The sequence below is a fragment of the Trachurus japonicus genome, chromosome 7 (genome assembly GCF_045865225.1).
Source record: "Trachurus japonicus isolate A0001 chromosome 7, Traja_1.0".
Classification (NCBI taxonomy): domain Eukaryota; kingdom Metazoa; phylum Chordata; class Actinopteri; order Carangiformes; family Carangidae; genus Trachurus; species Trachurus japonicus.
This window is the reverse complement of record NC_140913.1, coordinates 1,786,682-1,808,756: the sequence shown is the minus strand read 5'-3', so window position 1 is coordinate 1,808,756 and position 22,075 is coordinate 1,786,682. Positions and strand designations below refer to the sequence as shown.

Genomic DNA, 22,075 nt, shown 5'->3' with positions numbered 1-22,075 from the left:
CTGATTGGCACTGAGTCTCGCGCTCACTGCAGCTCATCAGCATCCAGCTGTGATTGTTGTTGCTGCATCACTGTCTCAGGCTCCATCTCTGAAGCCTCTGTGGTTTGTGCTGTGTAGTTTTATGGACACATCATCATTAGGGAGAAAAGCATTTGGGTTGCGCTGCCAGGTTCATGTCAAATGCTCATCTGCACAGAGTTGGACTTATATGTGTAAAACAGCTGAAACATCTGGAGCTTTGTCACACCTGTCTACTGAGTCACAATCAGAGCTGGGGTCACTGTCAGTGTGTGTTGGTAACCTGGCTACCATGGTTACCCGAGACTAGACCCTCATGTGTTTTACAGAAGGTTACACATCTGTGTATCTCTTTAAAGGGATAGTTCACCCAAAATTCAAATTTCACTCATTATCTACTCACCCTCATGTCGACTAAGAGCTGTGAGAATTTTCAGAGTCCTCCGTCCCTTCTCTGAGTTATGGGGGGGTCCGCACAGCAGTATTTGTCCATATAATGGTTGTCAATGGATACCAACTTTCTTCGTCCAAAAAGACACACCAAAAAACATCCAAATACCTCCATGCTGCTCGTCTGTAATGTCCCTCTTGTATTGAAGCCCCAACATGAGAAATTGTTCCGAAAAAAATTAAATAAGTCTATATTTTAAGCTTGTTTGTAGCAGAAGCTCCCAGTGTCTCAGTTCACTGCTCTTCCTGTGTCAGTGCCAATCTCTCGTGATTTGCACTGACCGGCGGGATAATTTCTCATGTTGGGGCTTCAATACAACAGGGACATTACAGACGAGCAGTATGGAGGTATTTGGATGTTTTTTGGTGTGTCTTTTTGGACGAAGAAAGTTGGTATCCATTGACAACCATTATATGGACAAATACTGCTGTGCGGACCCCCCCGTAACTCAGAGAAGGGACGGAGGACTCTGAAAATTCTCACAGCTCTTAGTCGACATGAGGGTGAGTAGATAATGAGTGAAATTTGAATTTTGGGTGAACTATCCCTTTAACATCTTAATCTAGACTAGGTCCAAACCTGTTTCTGGCTGGACCTCCTAGTGTCAGGGTCTGAGGACTGTGATTTAATAAGAGATAACTCTAGCCCAGAGTCCAGAATCCAGGTGGTTCCTGCTGGTCTTCCATCAGACTGGTGTGGTCTGAGACAGGGCAATTTTATTAGCAGCCCATTTTTACAAACAGTTTGTCTTAAAGGGTTTTACAACATCCTCTGTCCTTCGACCAGTGTTTTTCAACCTTGGGGTCGGGACCCCACATGGGGTCACCTGGAATTCAAATGGGGTCGCCTGAAATGTCTAGTAATTGCTAAAAAAAAACAACCCAAAAAACATTACTGATGAAAATATTTTTTAAACTAATTATTATTCTTTTAAAAATTCTGATTAAAAACATCACACACAATCTTAAACAACTGTATTCTACTTTCACTTTCTTGAATATAAATCGAGTTCAAATAAAATGGCAATGGCAATTGGCAAAGGCAGTTTTCCAACAGCAATAAAGATTTATTGTATTGTATATTGTAAAATGCAGCATATAAAAATATTTGAGCTGGCGCCTCTTGATTGATGGTGGGGTTGCCAGAAATTTGTGATGTCACAATGGGGTCACAAGCCAAAAAAGGTTGAAAACCACTGCCTTAGACCCTCACATCCACTGAAGGAAAACTCCCTGGAAAACCCTTAACAGGGAAAAAAGGAGAAAGCTCATAGAGTAAATGTATTCATATCTGATGTAATCCCCTCTCTCTCTTTCTCCTAGAGTCATGTCGGTGTCACCCGCCCTCACTGACCTCTCTCGTCTCTATCAGACAGAGTTTGTTCGCAGTGCTCGGGCGGTCGGTGTCCTCTGGGCCATCTGCACGCTCTGCTTCGCCATAATCCAGGTGGTAGTCCTGGTGCAGCCGTCCTGGATCGGCAGCGCAGAGACACGGACCCCGGGGACACCCAGTGGCACTCTGGGGCTGTTTGAGGTGAGACACTTGTCACAAGTCACAAACTCATGACCTCAGGGAGCTATACGACTCTCGTCTGTAACCTCCACCTGTGTGTGTTTTTAGGTGTGTGTGGACTCAGACTGGCCCGTCCCGGACTGTCGTGGCGGTCTGTCCAGTCTGTCTCCTCTTCCTTCCTTCCAGTCTGTGGCGGTGCTGGTGGGTGTGTCCCTGTGGGCGGTGTGGACCAGCGTCCTCTGTCTCTGTCTGTTCCGGTTCTGTAGCGCCGCCACTGTCTACAAGATCTGTGCCTGGCTGCAGCTCACAGCAGGTCTGACACACACCGGTGCTGCTGGTTCTACTGATACCGGACCAGTAACACTGACACTACCAGTACTGCTGATGCTCTGTTTTACTGCAGAGTTAAATGTGAATGTGTTGGCAGGAGGTTGTTTTAGAGTGTCCGTGGCAAAGACTCATGGGAGCTGTAAAACATTGTTAGCTAACATCATAATTTAGTTGAACAGCAGACACTGGTTTCAGTATTCACCACATGGACTCTCTGTCTCTCAGGGTTCTGTCTGGCGCTGGCCTGTCTTCTGTTTCCAGACTCATGGGAGAGTCCAGAGATGAGGGCTCTGTGTGGAGACTCGGTGAGTCTTTAGGCCAGGGACACACTGTCTGCAGGGGCAGCCCATGGCAGGGATGCCATAGGGCCGAGGAGGGGCACCACAAGAAAGGTTGTTTTTGTTTTTTTTTCCAATCAAAGATGAGCCGAATACAGTGGCTTTTCTTTTCCGGGGCTGTGGAATATGCCAGTGACATATTCTTATAACAACCTTATCACAGACTTATAACAAACAATTTGACAACATGATCAACACTGCACTGGAAGATGTTTTCGGTAGGGGGGGCTGCCATCTGAATGCAAAATGTGTGACGTCACATTGTTGCATTGGCTATTATCAATTATTAGGGCCACGGGGCAATCGCCATGAGCACTGACCGTGCTCGGGGCGAAGCATTCCCATGTTGACAGAGATGGCAACCACGGCCATAGCTCCCATGGCCCTATCAAAATTTTCTAGTTAATTATTATTATTGTATATACAGTAGGTGGGAATTGATAAGAATTGAGCAATTCTGATTCCATTATTGATATTGCTTATTGATCCGATTCCGTATCGATTTTCTTATCAATTTTCTTATCAATTCTCATTGGGTGAGGGAATAAAAGATGAATGGGTTTGTTTGGCTCTAAATGTTGTTTGCATTGATGACTCTTAATAAAGTAGACAGAGCCTGTCTGGAGAGTTTAACACAGAGACCACTTTGTTGTTTTTTTCTTACTAGTTATTATTTTCATATAATATTCATTTTTATATTCAGGTCGTGAGTGTGAGAGAAAAGACACAGGGCGTGCACCAGATTTCACGTGACTACCAGCAAAATCTGAAACTAGTTGGTTAGAAATGAAGGGAATATTGAACACAAAGAATAGACATGACTGCTATGACATATGTACATGATATGATGCACCATTCAAGTACTGCTTCAAGTTGAAGCTGCAAAATGAGTCAGAAGAGGACAAAATGATCAGGCACACAGGGCAGGAAGTGCCAGTCACGGATCTGGCCTCGGGCACAGACATTTCCACGGTCGACCTGACTGCCTGCACCGGCTGATGCTGCTGAACTGTTGAGTTCACTCTGGCTGCGTCTCTGCCGCTGCCGCTCTGTCTCTCTACAGAGGGTTTGCAGGTTACTGGACATGAAATGGAAAATGTCATGCTTAATACCAAAATGGCACTGTATGTACAGATGCTAAAATAGTTAGAAAATAAATTTGTATTTTCTAATGTCTGTATTATATTCAGATTCAGCATAGCAACTAGCAAATATAGTGGAGGGTGTCAGTTTGATGTAATGTTGCTTTACTGAACACAGTCAGACACAGTCTTGTCAAAGACAAACAGTGAAAAATATATATTAAATTGACAACAAAACATATTAATACATCAACTCAACAACATCAGCAATTCTCTGCAAAAAGAATAAAGTCAAGCACAAGTGATGGAGAGAAACACCAGTACAAAAAAAACCAATCGGTTCTCTTTTAGAGTGTGTGTTTTAATACAATGCTCCCACTGTGGCCCTAACAGGTCTGTGGGTGGGGTGTGTGTTGCCCTTTATTGAAGGGATTTGTCCAGTTTGGGTGACTCTGATCCTGTATTAACGGTACTGGTCCAGTATGAATGACACCACATGTCTGTCCCCAGGTGGGCAGCTTCTCCCCAGGTAACTGCTCCGTCCACTGGGCCTACATCCTGGCCATCCTGGGAGTCCTGGACGCTGCCATCTTGGCCACGCTGGCGTTTGTTCTGGCCAACAGGCAGGATGCTCTGCTGCCACCGGACGCCAAGGATGGTGAGGAGGGGTGAGGGGGGTGAGGGGGCGTTCATGTGAACTACACTGACAAAGCTGGAACTACAGGTTTCTAATGACACTGTGTTTATTACAGTGACCACAGGTCTGCTGATGTCAGCGTGAGATCACCAGGTGAGTCTACTCTACTGTCTCTCTGTCTCTTTAAAGGGACAACGAGGAGTTTCTATTTGGTTATAAAAAAGTCTCATATTAATGTGGATGAATCTACGTTACCCACACTTGTTAATGGGCCCATTTTCGATAAATATATTGTTTTGTCTCTATTGTTATTTTGTTATTATTAGTGGTGGTGAAAATGCTGGGCGAACCGACCAGCGTTTCTTTACTTTCGGTTTAGTGGCGAGTCATGAGAATAACGCCGCCGAATCGCCGTTTATGGTCGGAACTACGACGGTATGTGATCGTCTTCGAACCTCTGACTTTAATTCTTGATGAATGAAAACACGAATCAGTCTAGCGCCGGTCAAAGAATTTCACGGTGCGCGGAGGCTCATAAATGTAGTGTGAAAACGCTTCACTTATCCAAAACTCCTCGTTGTCCCTTTAAACTCTTCATACATCTAACTCTCCTCCTCTTCTTCTTCTTTAAAGCTTGGTCGTCCGAGGAGGAACAGAGCCTCAACATGTAGTGAAACAACAGAAGCACAAAGTGGTTTATAAAATAAAATCATCTTTATCAGCACTGAGCTGCAGCAGCTGTAGCAACTAGTTTCAAACGAATCATTTGCTAAATGAAAACTAAACTTCAGTAAAGACTTGAGTGATGCAAGTTTTTGTCAGTTGAGGTGTTTTTCTTTATGTCCACTGACATGGAGAAATCTGTTTTCCATGACAGTTTATAATGAGATGGAAAAACCTGGCTAGGATAAATTAATGTCTAATTTATTCACTCAGATGATGTAACTGGCATAATGTGGCGTTGTGTTATTTTTGGGAAATTCCAATTCTTTCAGACTGACATTCTGGCATCCAAGTCTCAGGTTTGATTTTTGGTACAGCTGCTGCAGTCAGTGCCTGAACCTTAAAAGAACAGTATACGATTCATTTAATTCTCCTGGTTCTTTGTTTCACATGGATATTATCTCTGCTTAGCTTATCTTAGCATAAAGACTTGAAGTAGGGGGAAATGATAGCTGATGCTGTCTCTAGCAAAATGTTACAGTAAATGTTCCAAACAGCAACATAAGTTGCATTGACTTACATGCTGTGTCATATTATTTCATTATTGGATCCAAACCCATTTGACCTTGATTAACTATTATTGGAGGAAGGATCAGTTCTGTCTGACTTAACATGTTAGCTAGGCCAAGGCCAGGGCCAGGGCCAGGTAGCTTAGATTTGGCTTTGAGTCCAGTTATCTTAGATAACGTCTTGTTTAAGCATTAGCTTAAGATCCAGTTAGATTTGGGGTCTAGTATTAACTTCTGAGTGCAGTTGCATAACATAAGCTTCAGGTCCAGCTAGCTTTTTACTTTTGGGTGATTCTCTGAATTATTACATCCCTCAGGTTTACCTCAAACATTTTCGAAAATATAATTGCATTTCTAAAAAAATTTGTATGTCATCGCTGACCGGTCACTTTTTCATTGGATTAAAAAAAAATTGCAATTAACCTTTTTTTTGTTTTGTTAATATAATAATTTCCCTGACCCAACCAAAACAATACAAAAATCTGAAAAAAAAAATCAACTATTTATGTCATGTCTCCCATGCTGTTACAGGGTTTTCTTCAACCCCGTAACAGCATACCAATTCCTTTGCTTTAAAAATAATGGTTTAGTTTAACATCCACAGCACTGACGAAGTGACATCACTTAAGTCTTTAGAAGAACATTGCGTAAAGAGAAGAAAATGTTAACATCTTTTCTTAAATATTTTATTGTTTTTATTGTGAGACTGACCTCGTCAAGCTCAACCTTTCAACTCCATGATATAAATAAATGATAGTCAACAACTGTTTAGGAAAAAAACAATAGTGCTGAAAAATATTATAATTTCATGATTTCCTAAAGTCATGTAGCTACGTGGTGCTACATGCCATAATTATGGACTTAGGCTACTTTTAGCCCAAATCTTCAGCCCTGTAACAAAAATCACTCTGAGGGATTGAGTCATTGTCACGGGGTTGAAAGGTTTTTTCAGAAATCAGACGAGCCAATCAGACGAGTCAAAATGCACCGAATTCAGGGAATCACCTTTACTCTCTGGCTCATGGCTAACTGACAACATGATGGACGATCATCATGATCGACTAGACAGCTAAGTCCAGTCTAGTGTTTGTGCTAAGCTAGCCTAACTAGATCAAATTGATGGGAAAAGGTGAGTCTGAGTAAGACAGAGTGGGACTTAACTTATCTCAACATCAGCATGATTTTCAACCTTTAAGACACATTAATTAAACATATCGTGAGTCTTCCAGGCTAACCAGTTGTTTTACTTGCCTTGATGTTATTTTCAATTTAACTGCAGAATATTTTATTTTCATAGAGCATGTATAACTGTATACAACCACAGTCTATCAGAGCATTTTGAAATGTTTATGAATTATTTCAATGTGATGTATCTGTGTAAAGTGTTTTTATGACCATGTCTTTAGCTAAATAAACCTGTCAGACCTAAAATGTCGTCCCTATTACTGAGTATAAGTATATATAGTACTGAGATACTTCAGCATTGCTTCTGTAATTGTAGGCCTAGCATTCACATGCCTTTCTAGTTAACAGTTAATACTTCCCCTGTGAAGTGGAGTACATGTAGTTAGAAATCCGAGTGCTGTTGAAAGAAAAAGAAAACAAACAGTTTGTGGTGCATCTGACTTTATTTCAGAGAGAGACAAATAAAGTTTTTAGTTTTCACCACAGAAAGACGCGATCACACTAGAGCTGCTGCACTCAAGCTGGAGTACATGAACACAACATGAACCAACCAATCACAGAGCTTCTGAGCTGTCACAGTGGTTACTGCAACTCTAAGCTTGACCCAGTGTGCAGGTGTTTCTTATGAGGAAATATTTCAAATTTTGACTGTTTTGTAGAGAAGGAGAATGGTTGGGGGTGAACTACAAGTCCCAGAAAGCATTGCTGCAACTACAGTATCCACTCAGAGAGCTTTAGTGGGTTAAGTTAGAAGTTTATCTGTTAACAGTTTACTTTTAGATTTCAGATCAGTTCAAACATTTCACCACAGCTGATGGGGCTCATGAGTACTGTAGTGTTTAAAATGAAAACGTTGTATTCTAGTCTGATTAAAGGTCAAAGAAAGTAGGCAGGAATTTCATTTAAATCTTTTAAAATAAACATCAATATGTTATATTATCATTAAAAAATGTTTTTCTTCATACAGTTCTTCGTACATAAATACCTGGGCCTGTTTTCACAAAGCATATCCTATTAAGCCTAAATGTAGCTCCTTATTTACTGATTTAGGTCTTTGTCATGATGAAGTTGAGAAGATTCTTAACTCTTGGAAATCTAAAACAGTGATGATACACCTCAGTTGAAATGAAATCATGATCATTGTAGAGTTTATCTCCAACCAACCAACGCAAACCTGATCAATATGGAAGTGTTGGCAACTGTGTGCTACAACAAGGAAAATCAAACCATGCCATGATGATGTGAAGTTCTCCCTTTTCCCTCCTAAAAGTTGGTCTCAACAGTCTCAGCTATGTTACTTAGGAGTAGTGTTAAGATAAAATGCTTTGTGAATGCTGGCCCTGGTGCTTTTGAGGAACATTTTCAGGAAATTAGCTGGGAAAGTGTCACTGACGCCAAAGCAGTTTTCCCCCTGTTAATCACCATCTGGCCCTGAACACAGAAACACAACAGCTCCATCAAGGTTAATTGTCAGAACACGACTGTCTTCACTAGATGAGTTTCACAGTTAAACTACAGAACAGGCTCTGACCTCAGGCTCTGCAGGAACAACAGGCCTCAACTTGTAATGCATCTTCAGACAGGAACTGCACATTTTCTCCTCCTCCATCATTTCTCCTCTGTAATGACACATAACTGATCACATACATATTTCACCAAAAGCAGCAAAAACAAACCAAACATTTTATTACAGAAACAGAAAATAAAAACCTGAAAGACGACAGAATACACCTCATCCTCTTTGTACTACTCTTCTTCTCCTCCTCCTCCCTCAATCTACTGAACATCCTCCTCTCCTCTCCTCTCCTCTCCTCTCCTCTCCTCTCCTCTCCTCTCCTCTCCCCTCCCCTCCCCTCCCCTCCTCTCCTCTCCTCTCCTCTCCTCTCCTCTCCTCTCCTCTCCTCTCCTCTCCTCTCCTCTCCTCTCCTCTCCTCTCCTCTCCCCTCCCCTCCCCTCCCCTCCTCTCCTCTCCTCTCCTCTCCTCTCACTCCCTCATGTACTCCAGAATCTGATCAATCAGTATTTGGGGGTCGTAGTTCACTGCTGCTCTCCTTCGGCGCCTACCACTCCCATGATTCAGTTCTTCCACAGGTACATTAGCCACGGTATTGATGCGTTTCATCCTCTGCAGCCCACCAGTGGACGGGCGGAGCTTCTCATCCTCCTCTTCCTCCTCCTCCTCTTCCTCCAGCCTCTTCACCCTGAGGAGAGGGGGCTCGTTGCTGGGTGTTGGAGGATCCGTGTTGTCAAGGAAACGGCGGGTTCTCCTGTGGGCGGAGCTAACAGGTTCAGCTGCAGTGACTGACAGGTCCCTCCTCACCCGGCGGCTGGAGGAGATCACTGGGGCATCCTTAGGGCCGATGCTGGTCAGTATCCTAGCAACCAAACGCCTGAAGAGGAGAAGCCATACAAAAACAGTTAAAGGCAAAGAGTTAAAGTTTATTTTGAATTAACCATTGTTTTACCAGATAATATTGTGTTACCAAATGATGACAAAAAACCTTTTCTTAATTCTCACTATGTAAATATGTCACAGTCTTGAGAATCTTCCTTGTCCCCCTCCCCAACACACACACAGATTGATTGATTGATTGATTGATTGATTGATTGATTGATTGATTGATTGATTGATTGATTGATTGATTGATTGATCAGCATTGGTGGAGCTTTACAGCAGCGATCAGTCACTCTGTGTTTTAGAATTGTTTGGATCCCCATTAGCTGGTACCTTAGTAGCCAGCTAGTCTTCCTGGGGTCCACAAAGAACAACACAAAATATACATACACAACATATCATACATTTACATTTACAGTCAATCACAATAACCTAAATGTTAAAAAGTTAAAGCAAACATTTGAACATTTCCATCAATCTTAAACAGAGTTTTTCTTAGATAACAAAGTGGAACCACTCTTACTCGTATACAGCTCATAAAAAATTTCAATTTCTTTTTAAATCAGAGTCAGAGTCAGAGTCAGTCAGAGTCAGAGTATCTTTATTGTCATTATTCTGGATAATGAAATTGTCTTCGGACCCACGGCTTAAAAACACAACATACAATACAGTAATAAATAGAATAGAAAAATAAAAATAAAGAATACAATTTAATTAAAAAAGGAAAGAGAGATGCGACGGAGATGTTTGCACAAGTATGTGGGGGTGGCTGGGGACAGGGAAATAAAGTGCATTAGTGCAAGTCTGAGTGTGTCTGGGAGGGAAAGTACGTGTGAGTGTGTGTGTGTGTGTGTGTGTGTGTGCGCGTGTATGCCACTACAAGGGGGCGATTGCCTTCACCGCTCTAGGAAAAAAGCTGTTCTGAAGCCTTGTAGTGGTTGCCTTGATGTACCTGTACCGCTTGCCAGACGGCAGCGGTACAAACAGTTCGTTGCCCGGGTGGGTGGGGTCTGAGGTAATGCATCTAGCCCTCCTCTGGACTCGAGAGGTGTAGACAGAGTCCAGATCAGGCAGACGGCAGCCCACGATCCCCTGTGCAGTTCTCACCACCCGGGCCAGGTCCTTCTTGTCCCCTGCCGTACAGCTGCCGTACCACACCGTCATACTGAAGCACAGGATGCTCTCTATTGTTGCTCTATAAAAGTCTGCGAGCAATTTGGAGGAGAGACCAGCTCGCTTCAATTTCCTGAGGAAGAAGAGCCGTTGTTGGGCCTTCTTCACCAGGAATGAGATGTTCAATGACCAGGAGAGGTCAGAGGAAATGTGGATGCCCAGGAACTTGATGGTGTCAACACGCTCCACCGCCTCCCCCTGTATACAAATCGGGACGTGTTGAGTCTTCCTGGACCTCCTAAAATCGACTATGACCTCTTTGGTCTTTGCGGTGTTCAAAATAAGGTTGTTATTTGACCACCACTGTGTCAGGTGCTGGACCTCAGCTCTGTAGTGGGTTTCGTTGTTGTCTGATATGAGACCCACTATGGTGGTATCATCCGCAAACTTCACCACCATGTTTGAGGGGTGGATGGCAGAGCAATCATGTGTGAAGAGAGTGAAAAGGGCGGGGCTTAGCACACAGCCCTGCGGCGTGCCAGTATTGAGGATCAGAGGGGAAGATGTTGAGTTCCCTATCCGCACCACCTGAGGCCTGTTGGTGAGGAAATCTTTGATCCAGAGGCAGAGTGATGTTGTCAGTCCCAGGTTGTGGAGCTTCGCGGCCAGCGTGTCCGGTAAGGACGGTGTTAAAGGCCGAGCTGAAGTCCACAAATAACATCCTGACATATGTGTTAGGATGCTGCAGGTGAGTCAGGGCTGAATGGAGTGCTATTGAGACGGCGTCCTCCGTGGAACGGTTCTCCCTGTAGGCGAACTGCAGGATGTCCAAGCCGGCAGGGATGACGTCCTTTAAGTGCTTTAGGAGGATCCTCTCAAAGCACTTCATAACGACTAGGGTCGGAGCAATAGGGCGGTAATCGTTGAGGCAGGTGATGGCTGATTTTTTGGGCACAGGCACAATAATGGAGGACTTGAGGCAGACAGGGACCTTACACAGTTGCAGGGACAGGTTGAAAATGTCCAGAAAAACTTCTGCCAGTTGGTCAGCACATGACTTCAGGGTGCGGCCTGACACCTTATCTGGGCCTGCAGCTCTGTTGGAGTTAATTCTCCTCAGGGTGGAACTCACTTGATGCAGCTGCAGGGCGAGTGGTTGATGTTGCGCCTCTAGCTGAGGTAGGTGTGCAGTCTCTCTGCTGTTCGGAGAGTCGAAACGAGCAAAGAATCTGTTTAAGGTGTCAGGCAGCGTGGTGTCATGGCTTACCTGCTGGTTACTGCTCTTATAGTCTGTCAGGATCCTGATGCCTTTCCACATATTTCGTGGGTTGTTGTCCTGAAAGTGCTCCTCAATGCGCTGTTTATACCTGTACTTCGCCAGTTGGATGCCCTTTTTTAGTTAAATACCTGTTTCCTTTCAATACAACAGAGGTAGTGAGGTAGATTATTCCACAGAGTTATTGCTCTATAGATAAAAGATGGTGACAAGGCCTTAGTTCTTGGGTGAGGCACCTTCCGGCTGACCACTGCTGGACCCTCTGTAGTTGTGCACAGTGTTTCTAAAAACAATTTGAGTAAATAAAAAGTCAGGTGCTTTACTGATCAAGACTGACTGAAACATTGTGTGTGACCAACCTTAGAGTGTCCTGGTCTCTGTTCAGTCCTGATGAGACTCGTCCCTGCTGGACTCTCTCCTGCCTGGCTCTCTCCAGCAGAGTCTGGACCAGCTGAGGCTCCATCCTGACGACCACAGGTCACATGTTAGAACTCTGAGACAGCTGCTGACATTATTATCCATACCATATACCTGTCTTCCTTCTCACCTGTCCAACAGGGCCTGAGCCAGCTGGGGCTCCAGGAGCCCCAACCAGGCAGCCGGAGGCCTCCCCATGGTCAGTCCCTGCCCTGTCTCATCATAGTCTGCGGGGACTGGACCCTGGAAGTCCCTCGGTGGGCCCTGATCATCTTCCTCATCCTCCACTTCCTCAACCAGCTCCACGTCTCCTGGGCCAACCAATCCTGCACTCTCTGCCTCGCTCAGCAGGCGCAACAGAGCGGCCAGATAGGCTGTGGAGACATTTGATGGTCCATCACTCATGTTGTCTCTCTCTCTCTCTCAATAAATACTTGATCTTTTTTGCTGATCGTTTTATAAGAAAACATTCAAAAACAGCAGACATCTCTGCACAGTACAAAATACGTTTAAAGTGCTTCAGAATCATTTTTAGAGACATGTCACAAAGTGTCAGTAAAGATTAAACAAAAAGTAATCTCTCTCCTGACAGCTGATCTCAGAACAGTGCCCTCCTGTGGTGGCAGCAGGTTAATGTCTCTTAAAGCAGAAGTAAGCGATCCGGTGGTTTTGGCTAACTTCTTGTCAGACGATGGAGTTAGCAGTCCCCGCCCTCGTCCCTACGTCACCACATTCACGCACATCCCTTGGCTGCACACACAGAGAGGACCGCCCCTTTATGCCGTTCTCTCTCCTCATTGGATAAAGGTTGTAGGATACAAGGAAAGTTTTCTCCTCGGCTTACAGCAGAGCAGAGTGACTGACAGACCCGTGTTTCAGACCAAACACTCTATATAAGTGATTGCTGTCGGAAGATAGAACTATTTAAGACTTACATTAACACAAATATTCCGCTTACTTCTGCTTTAACACTAGCTACACTTCCAGCCTTTGCTGTTGGTCATTTTAATGTGTAACAAGCTTGTCAAGAGGAGAGGACAGCCGTGTCTACTGGATATTTGCTCATTTAGGATCTGGATCTGTGATTAGCAAACATTTGTTTATCTAGTGATTAGCTGCTGCTGTTCTGAGATCAGTTGTCGTGTGGTACAGCTGAACAACAAAAGGCGGCAGATGGTAAACGAGACAATGACAGAGTGATGATTAATTAGTATCAATGTCAACCTGTTCGTTGCTCCTCCTCCTGTTCCCGCCTCTGGTCTCTCTCCACCAATCGCTGCAGAGCTTGGTCCAAGCCCCTGCCCCTCCAGTTGTCTGATTGGTAGTACAGGTCGTTTGCCCCGCCCCCTTCCTGCATGGCAGGATATGATATCATTTGGTCCTCATAAGGCAGCAGGTTATGGAGGTCTCTGCGCTGGCGTCTGACCAGTGACACATCCAGGCCACGCCCCCCACCACGAGCTGCAGGTAGAGACTGAGAGCAAGAGGTCAGAGGTCAGAGAGCTAATAACAATACCACCATTAACCATTTAATTAAAAAAAAAAAATATTATTATTATTTAATTTCAAAGTTGTATTTCATTATTATATACGTATATGTATTTTTCTTTTCTCTTATTACCTACTCATTATCCCTAATATTATTATTTGTTGATTTTATGTTATTTTCTCTATTATTATTATTACTTACTTAATTATTATCATATTGTATACAAGCAATAGCACTCCACTTACCTTTCATCCATACACACGCGTACACACACACACACACACACACACACACACACACACACTTAATACTACATTCATATATCACTACGGTACGTCATTTCCTGTTGTCTTTTGTACCAATGTTGACTGTTTGTATGTTTGTCCATGTGTTTGTAACGTATTTGTCCTTCATGTCACCTTGTTTTTCACGTCACCAATTAAAAAAAAACCCCAAAAAACCCCAATACCACCATTACAGTAAGATCATATTCAGGTGTATGACGGGTGGGGTTGTGCAGTCTGTCGACATCATGTTTGTCTTGAGCAGGAAAACTAGGAATCCTAATTAGAGATCTTCAGTAATCAGTTATTATTATTATTGACCATGTTTTTGTTGGTGGCAGACTTTTACTTATTTAAAAAACTTTAGTCTAACATCCTGCTGAAAGCCAGGATGGTTGTTGAGATGTGATCTCAGGGTTTAAGTGTGATCAGGATCGCCCACTAGAACTTGTCAGTGTCCGCACAGTCTCTAATGATGCTTACAGACTCCTCAACATTCATCATCATCATCATCATCATCATCACTGCACCTTCTGAGTCACAGCTTAGTCACCCACACTCACAGTTTGTGGGTGACTCAGCTCAGGCACCAGGCTTGATGCTCCGTCTGTCTGAGCTGGAGCACAGATCTTTGATTGAGTGAGAAGCCCCACTCTGCAGACAAATCTGACCACAGCAGAATCACCATTACTTCACCACAGGCCCACAAGTAACATCCACTAATGAATGTGATGCTCCAGCAGTCTGTCTCTGTCACATGCTGCACTGGCCACATATTTATGCTTTCAGCTGAGTGTGATTTGCAGAGCCGCAGCCTCCCTCAGTTTAGACGTAGCTCGGAGCGGGAAGATTAACGAGGAGAAACGGGGCGGTGCGGTCTGGGTGTAGTCACCGTTAGTCAAGTCTTTTCCCGGGGCTTTGACTCTCAGGCAACAACTTAACGTCCCCTAGTGTGTGACTGAGTGTCCAGTGTTGCAAGGGCTCAAAAGGTACACAAAGAAATGGAACAGTCACAGCAATGAGGTCAAAACATACTCATATATGTTTGTTTTAACATTTTTAACACCCCTCTCCTGTGAACACTGACTAGCCTACATATTAAATGACACAAAGCTATATATATAAAAAAGCTTTTTTTAAAAAGTATATATGTTTTGGCTTTTCATGCCTTTTATTACATAGTGCAGTTGAGAGAGACAGGAAATTGGGAGGCAGAGAGATTGGGAATGACATCCAGGAAAAGGCCGCCCAATGTGGGATTCGAACTGAGGCCGCCTGCAGCGAGGACCTTGCTCTACACACATGGGGTGCCTGCTCAAACTACTGCACCGACAAAGCTATGAAATTTGATTAATTAATTCCCTCTGACAAAGTCTTCATAAACTGTGCAGGAAGCAGTGATGGATATAATGGCGCTACTTTTTTCACTAAGGAGTAAACAAAAAAAATACTGTTTCCCTTGTTATAACGGGAGCGTACCTATGTTCCCCGAGTGGGAAACATAGGACCCTCTTTTTGAAAACGGGTCCTATGTTTCCCGCTGTTGCCGGGGAACATTGGACCTTTTTTCAAAGGTTGATGGACCTGCTGGTCGATGGACTCACTCTATCTATCTGGCCTGTCTAGCCTCCTTTCTTCATTGCCTAAACCCAATCAATGGGACAATTCTACTTCTCGCTCAAGTCACAACTCAACTTCCAGGTATGGGACCAAAAATTGCATGTTCCCTGGGTCCTTTTGGGAAAAAGCGGGAAACATGGGACCCTTTTTCTAAAAAAGGGTTCTATGTTCCCCGGTCCGGACACAGCGGGGAACATAGGACCCTTTTGGGGAAAAGCGGGGAACATAGGACTCTTTTTTAGAAAAAGGGTCCCGTGGTCCCCGGTCCCATACAAAGTGGGGAACATAGGACCCGGGGAACACAGGGATGATCCCGTTATAACGCTGTTACCATTACTGACAGTAAAATGTGCTGTTGCTTGACTCAAGAAGCCCTGACACAAAATAATACACAAGTTAAAGTGTATGTTTTATAGACTTTTTTTTCAGTCCATCAACTAGTCTGAAGAAAGACGTTTACCTAGAACTAACCAACTCACTCAATATTCCTAATACATCCATGGTATTCCTCCGCACAGACAGGCTCCGCTACATTTTTACACGCCCTAACCTCTTGTTGTCCATCAAAACAGCACTTTACTAGCACATTAGCACTGTACTACACGGTATTCAGCTGCTGAATTACCATGTCCCTATGCAGAAGCACACCAATAGCATGCATTGTAGCCTATTACAGCGTTACTAACTGAAAATTCTGTTGTTGAATTATGAGAAGGTTTCAGAGCAGCAGAGTTTCTCCATACGGCCCTTGCTTCCCATATTTCTGGCTTCAATTCACAGTTAAAAATGGGGACATCAGTGGGGACAGGCCGCCAAAAATGAGGACCTGTCCCTGAAAAATAGGGACACCTGGTCACCTTATCACACAATTTATATGATGATTGTTCTGTGCACATGAGCTGAGGAAAGTCTGAGGAGTGTGTCAGACCTGACACTGCAGCTCTCAGCTAAAACATTTAGAAAGCCTGTGCGTTTTAGGGTTTGTTTTTTTTTCCAATGAACTTTATTGAAAAAGGTTGTACATACAAACAACTATAGCTACATAGAACAGCAGACAGGTGCTCCAATATTACATATGGAAAGCCTGTGTTATATGGAAGCTGTCATTGTCCAGGGAGATATGCTGTTGCCATGGTGGCAGAACGAGCTGTTCTGTTCCTGCCTCCACTAATTTGATTGGTCTGTGTGTGTGTGTGTGTGTGTGTGTGTGTGTGTGCGCGCGCGCGGGTGTATCAATAGTTTCAGGCTGAACAGGTTTATCTGTCTACAGCTGAGCACCACCAACCAATGAACAGTCAGTAAAGAACAAGATGAAATCCGACACACTTGAAACAGGAAGTGACTAATGTGTATGAATACTGATCAACAGACTGAAGACACAACAGTCTGTTCAACAGAAACAACAGCTGACATCACATAGGGACACAACAGGGACACACACACCTCACTAACACAGACCCATGAAGCGTCTCTGTGTGACTCCCTGAGCTGCAGTGAAACAAACTTCAGCACTAACAGGTTTTAATGATGTTGCTGATGAGTGTGTTTGTGCTGTAATAATAGCAGGTCAGGTGGTCATGATGAAGGTGATAATGATGAGTCATCTCCCTGCAGAAAGTGTTGTCTCATGATTAGATCCAGTCTCTAACAGGTTCATTAATTTCCTGCTGTTTGTCAGAGATAAACCATAACACTAAGATCAGATACATGAAGTTGAGGGGGAGGAGGAGGAGGAAGAGGTAATAATGAGTCCTCTGTGGAGCATCTTTCTGTCTGACTCACTGCAGCATCAGTTTTTCCTGCAGGAGTTAGAGCTGGATAGAAATGAAACCTGTGACTGTTTACCTTGGAGAAACATGAAGGTGTGTGTTCATAAGATCTTAGTTGTTCAACGTCTGAACACAAAGAGCTGAACGAGAACTTTGATGCAAATCCTGCCTGTTTGATGTTGAACTTCTAAAGAAAGAGCCACAGGTAAAGCAACTGACTGTGGTTTTGTTTCCCCATACAGCCAGCCCTGACTCTGAAGTGTGACCTCAGAGCCTCAGGGGCCTGTGCAGGGGCAGATTCAGGTGCAGGAATGATGGAGTTTAATGTTGTGAAATAAGTCTGTCCCACTGTGATAAATGAGCCAATAGGTTGTTTGTGCAGCAGCTTGTTATGATGGTTTTGTTGCAAGGAGACATCTAGTGGCCATTGTCGTTATGACAGGAGGAGAGCCTGGTGACGCAGTGTGTAGAGATACAGGACCAGGTTTTGGTGTATGAGTCAGCAGTAGAGCTGGCTGATATGACTTCAAATCATTATCATGATTGTTTTAATGTTGTTTTTAAAAAAATATTTTCTTGACAGCAGTGGTAGAGACCAACAGAGAAGAGGAGAGAGCGGCAGCAAATGGTCCAACACCGCAGGACTCATCCCAGGTTGTTATGTGTGGTCTGGGTTGAAAAGAATCATGTGTTGAGGCTATAGTCCTCACTGCAGGCGGCCCCTGTTCGAATCCCGCGTTGAGCGGCCTTATCCTGCGTGTCATTCCCCCCTCTCTGCCTCCCATTTCCTGTCTCTCTCAACTCTCCTGTCTGGTCAGGTTAAAAAGCCCCCCCCCCCCCCAAAAAAAAAAAAAAAATCTTCATTTGAATAATCTAATGTCAGTTCTTAAAAATCCATGATCAATCTTTTTTCTTTGACACTATCCTATGGATGTGTGAAGCTGTCACAATGAGATATGTTGATGTGAATGCAGCCAGAGCTCCGATCCTCCAGAGACAGTCCACTTGAAAAGCAGAACCAGCGCTTGAAGATCTGATTCTCATTATTATTTAGAGAGCAAATAAGTGGTCAGAGTTGTCTTATTGACATCTAAGGTGTATTGATTGATTCTCATCATGCATTGAGTAACACACAGGAAAATATTGCACTGGGATACAATCTCATCTATCATTTATCGTACAACATAATGTAGCTGCTCTGGAGTCCATTTCTTTTTTTTTTCTTTTTTTTTTTTTTATTATATTTTTTCATTTTCAACCACAGGGCAGGAACTCAGATCACCAAATCTCATGTAATACAGCACTTCATATCACAGTCAATCAATCCCAAATGGGCCTGGTTCCCTCACAAAACAAACAAAACAAACAACAACAAAAAAACAACAACAACCAGTCATATAGGGTATATGTACACACAGACAATGACAACAAAACAAAACAGACAAGCACCAGCAGCGAAACATAACTAAAATAAAATCAAAAACCAAAAAAGGTGGGGATTACCGGGGAGTCCATTTCAAAGTACCGGTATGCGTTAATGTTTCTAATCAAACACCAGGTCATATATAGGAATAATTTAGTTTTTTGAGTCTCATTCATATCCAAGCAAAATGAATTGATATCAAATCAGGAATCAAATTGAAACAGGGCCTTGTGAATTGAAATTGAATCGATTCAGGATGTTAGTGTCAATACCCAGTCCTAGCCTCTGTGTAGTATGTGACTCATTGTCTGGTAGCCATGATGTGATGATTAAAGTAGTAATGGTCTGTTGTAAGTTTAGAAATGCTTTAATGACAGTAAAGACTTAGATTCCATTAAAAAAAAGAGCTAAAGAGTGTTTAATTAGTTTTTATCATTAACCTAGCCTTACCTAGCAGAAAACTATAGTGTTGTTGTTGTTGTTGTTGTTGTTGTTGTTGTGTTGTGAGTCTGAACTGAATCAACAGGCGTGAGGAGGGTGAAGTCAGAGACAGGATCAGATCACGTTTCAACACTCAGGAGATGGATGTTCACTTCCTGTGTAAAACCAGCAGTCCACAGCGTTCATCACCTTACTATTGTAACCGTGACGACGGATCTTCACTTAGCCTATCTCAAGGAAGTATTGTTAACCCAAACTTAACAAAGCACATGTGTGGGTGTTCAAGTTGGTGTGGACTCGGTGAAGTTGACTGGTTCAGTGCTGGAAACAGCAGTCTGGAACCAACATGAAACCATCTCTCTATAGAGTCAGGGTCTTAGGACCATGTCGCTGTCCTCTTTGGCTGTGTCCCAACTCAGGCTCAGAGGACATGGTGTATGAAGGTGTGGCTCTTTGGAGAACACCAAACAAGTCTGCTCTAATGGAGGATGTCCTCTTTCCATCACCAGCTTTTTCCTTTAATGTTGCATCACTGACACTCAGCAGCCCTCACAACACAGAACCTTTTCACAAAAACGTGAGGTTTTAAGGCCCTTGGTTTTAACAGTTGTACCATCATCAGCTATTGAACTGTGCTGATATGTAACACTCAAATTGAGTGTTATTTGCTGCCATATTATTTGCAATCGGACCACGAAGGAAAAAGATTTAAAGCAACCTTTGAAACGGGACAGTGACGTCACCGTGACGCAGTGAGCCGACAAATGCAGCTCTGAACTAGGACACAGCTACTGAGTCATACTCAGGCATAGACAAAGCAGTGTTAAAGTATCCTGAATGATTTTCAGGATCATTTCAAATGCTGAGTCAAAGGACAGCCTTGTGGAGAACATTGTCAGACTGACCATCTCTGCTCCTCAGACAGGAATTCACTGGCAATAATGTGCATTGATGTATGAGTGCAGCACTGGCCCAGTCAAATATCCTGCTACATCAGCACTTTAATTACATCATGTTGATTCTAACAGAGAGAGAGAGAGAGCTAGCACCAGTAGCCAGGTGTCAGAAGATCTATAACCTGCACAATATTTAGGCCTGTTGCCGTGGGTTACTGTCTCCTGTCGCTATGGTGACAGGAGCTGAAATGAAATGTTCCTTCAGTTGCCATTACTACACACACACACACACACACACATGCGCGTGTGAACAAAGCAGAGCGCTATGGTCTCGCAATGCCCCTGTTTCTCCCTCCATCAATTCTCCTGATGAGTAAATCAATAATCAATACATACACACACACACACACACACACACACACACACATATATATATATACTATATATATATATATGAAATAGAATGCACATAGGCTACTGTATGCCGATAAGTACACGTACACACACTGTGATGTAACAGTGCTGACAGACAGGTGGAAGATAAACAGCAGCGACATCATTCACCCTGCACTCTGTTCATCTGCATGATGATCAGGTTACCGTGACGACACAGCACCGTGACAATGAATTAACACATACGAAACACACGTAAACACTGCATCTCTCTGTCATACTCTGTGTGTACGGCGGAGGTGAGGCGGAGGTGAGGCTGAGGCTGGCTCTTACCTGGGCGGTGTGGAGCAGAGCGGTGCTAAGCAGCAGGAGACCCAGAGACGCCATGCTACTGACTGAACACACGCACACACACACACACTGGCTCCGACTACAGACAAACCATCTGATAACAGAGGGAGGAGGAGGGAGGAGGTGCTACAGTGATGAGGAGAGAGAGTCAGAGAGAGGGGGGGGGGGGGGGGTGATGACTAAGGAGAGGAGGAGATAAGGACAGAGGGAGGAGCTAAAGAAGAGGTGGAGGGTGAGGAGGAAAACAAGAGTGAGGGATCAAAGGGAGGTGAAGAGGAGTGGGGAGAAAAATAGATGAGAAAGGATGATGGAGGGAGAGAGAGGATGAGGACTGAAAGAAGTGGAAGAGATGGATGGAATGAAAGAGGGAAGGAGTCATTCGTTCACTCATTCTGCCAAGTACCCTGAGGGATGGACACACTCACTCACTGACTCGGACTACTTATCCTATTTATTCTTACTTATTAATTAATTGATCATTTATTCATTCATTCATGTGTTTATTGATCTGTTCTCTTCATTTTTTATTCCTTTACTCACTCCTTTGGCCTTCCATTCATCCATCCATTCATTCAGTTATTCAGTACGGATCTGTTCATTCACTGCATCATTTGCTTAGTTGATTTTAATCCACTCATTCATCCACAGATCTTCATTGGTTCTTCTACTCTTTTTTAATTCATTTACTACGATCATACTAATAGCCTATATTCATTTGTCCACTCATCCACTCATCCACTCTCTCTTCATGAACAGACAGAATCAGAGACGAGTTTGTTGTTTATTGAAATTTTCCACTGAATAAACACAACAGGGGGAGGGGGGAGAGGGGGGGGGTCGGGGTGCGTCTCCAAAGCAACAAGTCACACACACGTATCATCATCATCAACACTGTCAACACCATCGTCATGGTCACTGATGCTGAGTAGAATATCATCACACAGGAAGTTACGTCACGGAGGCAGAGGAGAGTCACAAAAAAGAACGACAAGAAGAACGACACTGGGAGGGGGAGCAAGAAAGATATGATACAGTTTAAAAAATAGTAGGAGAAAGAGGAGGGGGGAGGATGGAGGGAAGGAAAAGGGAAAGGGAAGAAGTTATGAACAGATAACGAGAAGAAAAACAGAAAGAAAAGTGGCAGTTGATCAAAACAAAAGAAGTTCAAGTAAAGACTAATGAAGAGTTGAAGTTAAGAGGTATGGACAGGTAACACACTCACACACAGGCACACGCACACGCACACACACACACACACCCCCCTGTACAGGAGAACAGGAAGTAGAATCACACCAATCTTCAGTTACTGTACAACACGAGCAGGAAACACATCACCATGCGGAGGAAGATACCGACGCTAGAAACAGCTTCACTTTCCAAAAAACAACCAAAGAAGAAGAAGCTTTTTTTTTTAAATACAAAA

General features: G+C 43.5%; 2 protein-coding genes across 2 annotated transcripts; one reads left to right on the top strand and one right to left on the bottom strand.

Annotated features, from left to right (window-relative positions):
• The first annotated feature begins 1,756 nt into the window (after positions 1–1,756).
• Positions 1,757–4,555, top strand: lhfpl4b (LHFPL tetraspan subfamily member 4b). Its single transcript, XM_085783055.1, has 5 exons — positions 1,757–2,002; positions 2,090–2,294; positions 2,537–2,616; positions 4,242–4,389; positions 4,484–4,555. The coding sequence occupies exons 1-5, from the start codon at positions 1,796–1,798 to the stop codon at positions 4,510–4,512; spliced, it is 669 nt and encodes a 222-aa protein (XP_085639181.1). The 5' UTR covers positions 1,757–1,795; the 3' UTR covers positions 4,513–4,555.
• A 4,171-nt stretch (positions 4,556–8,726) lies between these two features.
• On the bottom strand, positions 8,727–20,775 carry pcsk1nl (proprotein convertase subtilisin/kexin type 1 inhibitor, like). Its single transcript, XM_085780756.1, has 5 exons — positions 20,635–20,775; positions 13,211–13,460; positions 12,117–12,360; positions 11,929–12,033; positions 8,727–9,175 (listed from the first exon to the last, which is right to left on the bottom strand). Exons 1-5 carry the CDS (start codon positions 20,686–20,688, stop codon positions 8,770–8,772), a joined length of 1,059 nt encoding a protein of 352 aa, XP_085636882.1. The 5' UTR covers positions 20,689–20,775; the 3' UTR covers positions 8,727–8,769.
• Between the last annotated feature and the right edge of the window lie 1,300 nt (positions 20,776–22,075).

What these genes read in the sequence shown, in the direction of transcription:
- pcsk1nl (XM_085780756.1), bottom strand. Translation starts at nt 20,688, where the DNA reads ATGGCGTCTCTGGGTCTCCTGCTGCTTAGCACCGCTCTGCTCCACACC. An exon ending in CTCTGCTCCACACCGCCCAG is followed by an intron (nt 13,461 to 20,634) that starts GTAAGAGCCAGC and finishes TCTTGCTCTCAG; the next exon opens with TCTCTACCTGCAGCTCGTGG. An exon ending in GCTCAGGCCCTGTTGGACAG is followed by an intron (nt 12,034 to 12,116) that starts GTGAGAAGGAAG and finishes TGTGGTCGTCAG; the next exon opens with GATGGAGCCTCAGCTGGTCC.
- lhfpl4b (XM_085783055.1), top strand. Translation starts at nt 1,796, where the DNA reads ATGTCGGTGTCACCCGCCCTCACTGACCTCTCTCGTCTCTATCAGACA. An exon ending in GCACTCTGGGGCTGTTTGAG is followed by an intron (nt 2,003 to 2,089) that starts GTGAGACACTTG and finishes GTGTGTTTTTAG; the next exon opens with GTGTGTGTGGACTCAGACTG. An exon ending in CTGGCTGCAGCTCACAGCAG is followed by an intron (nt 2,295 to 2,536) that starts GTCTGACACACA and finishes TCTGTCTCTCAG; the next exon opens with GGTTCTGTCTGGCGCTGGCC.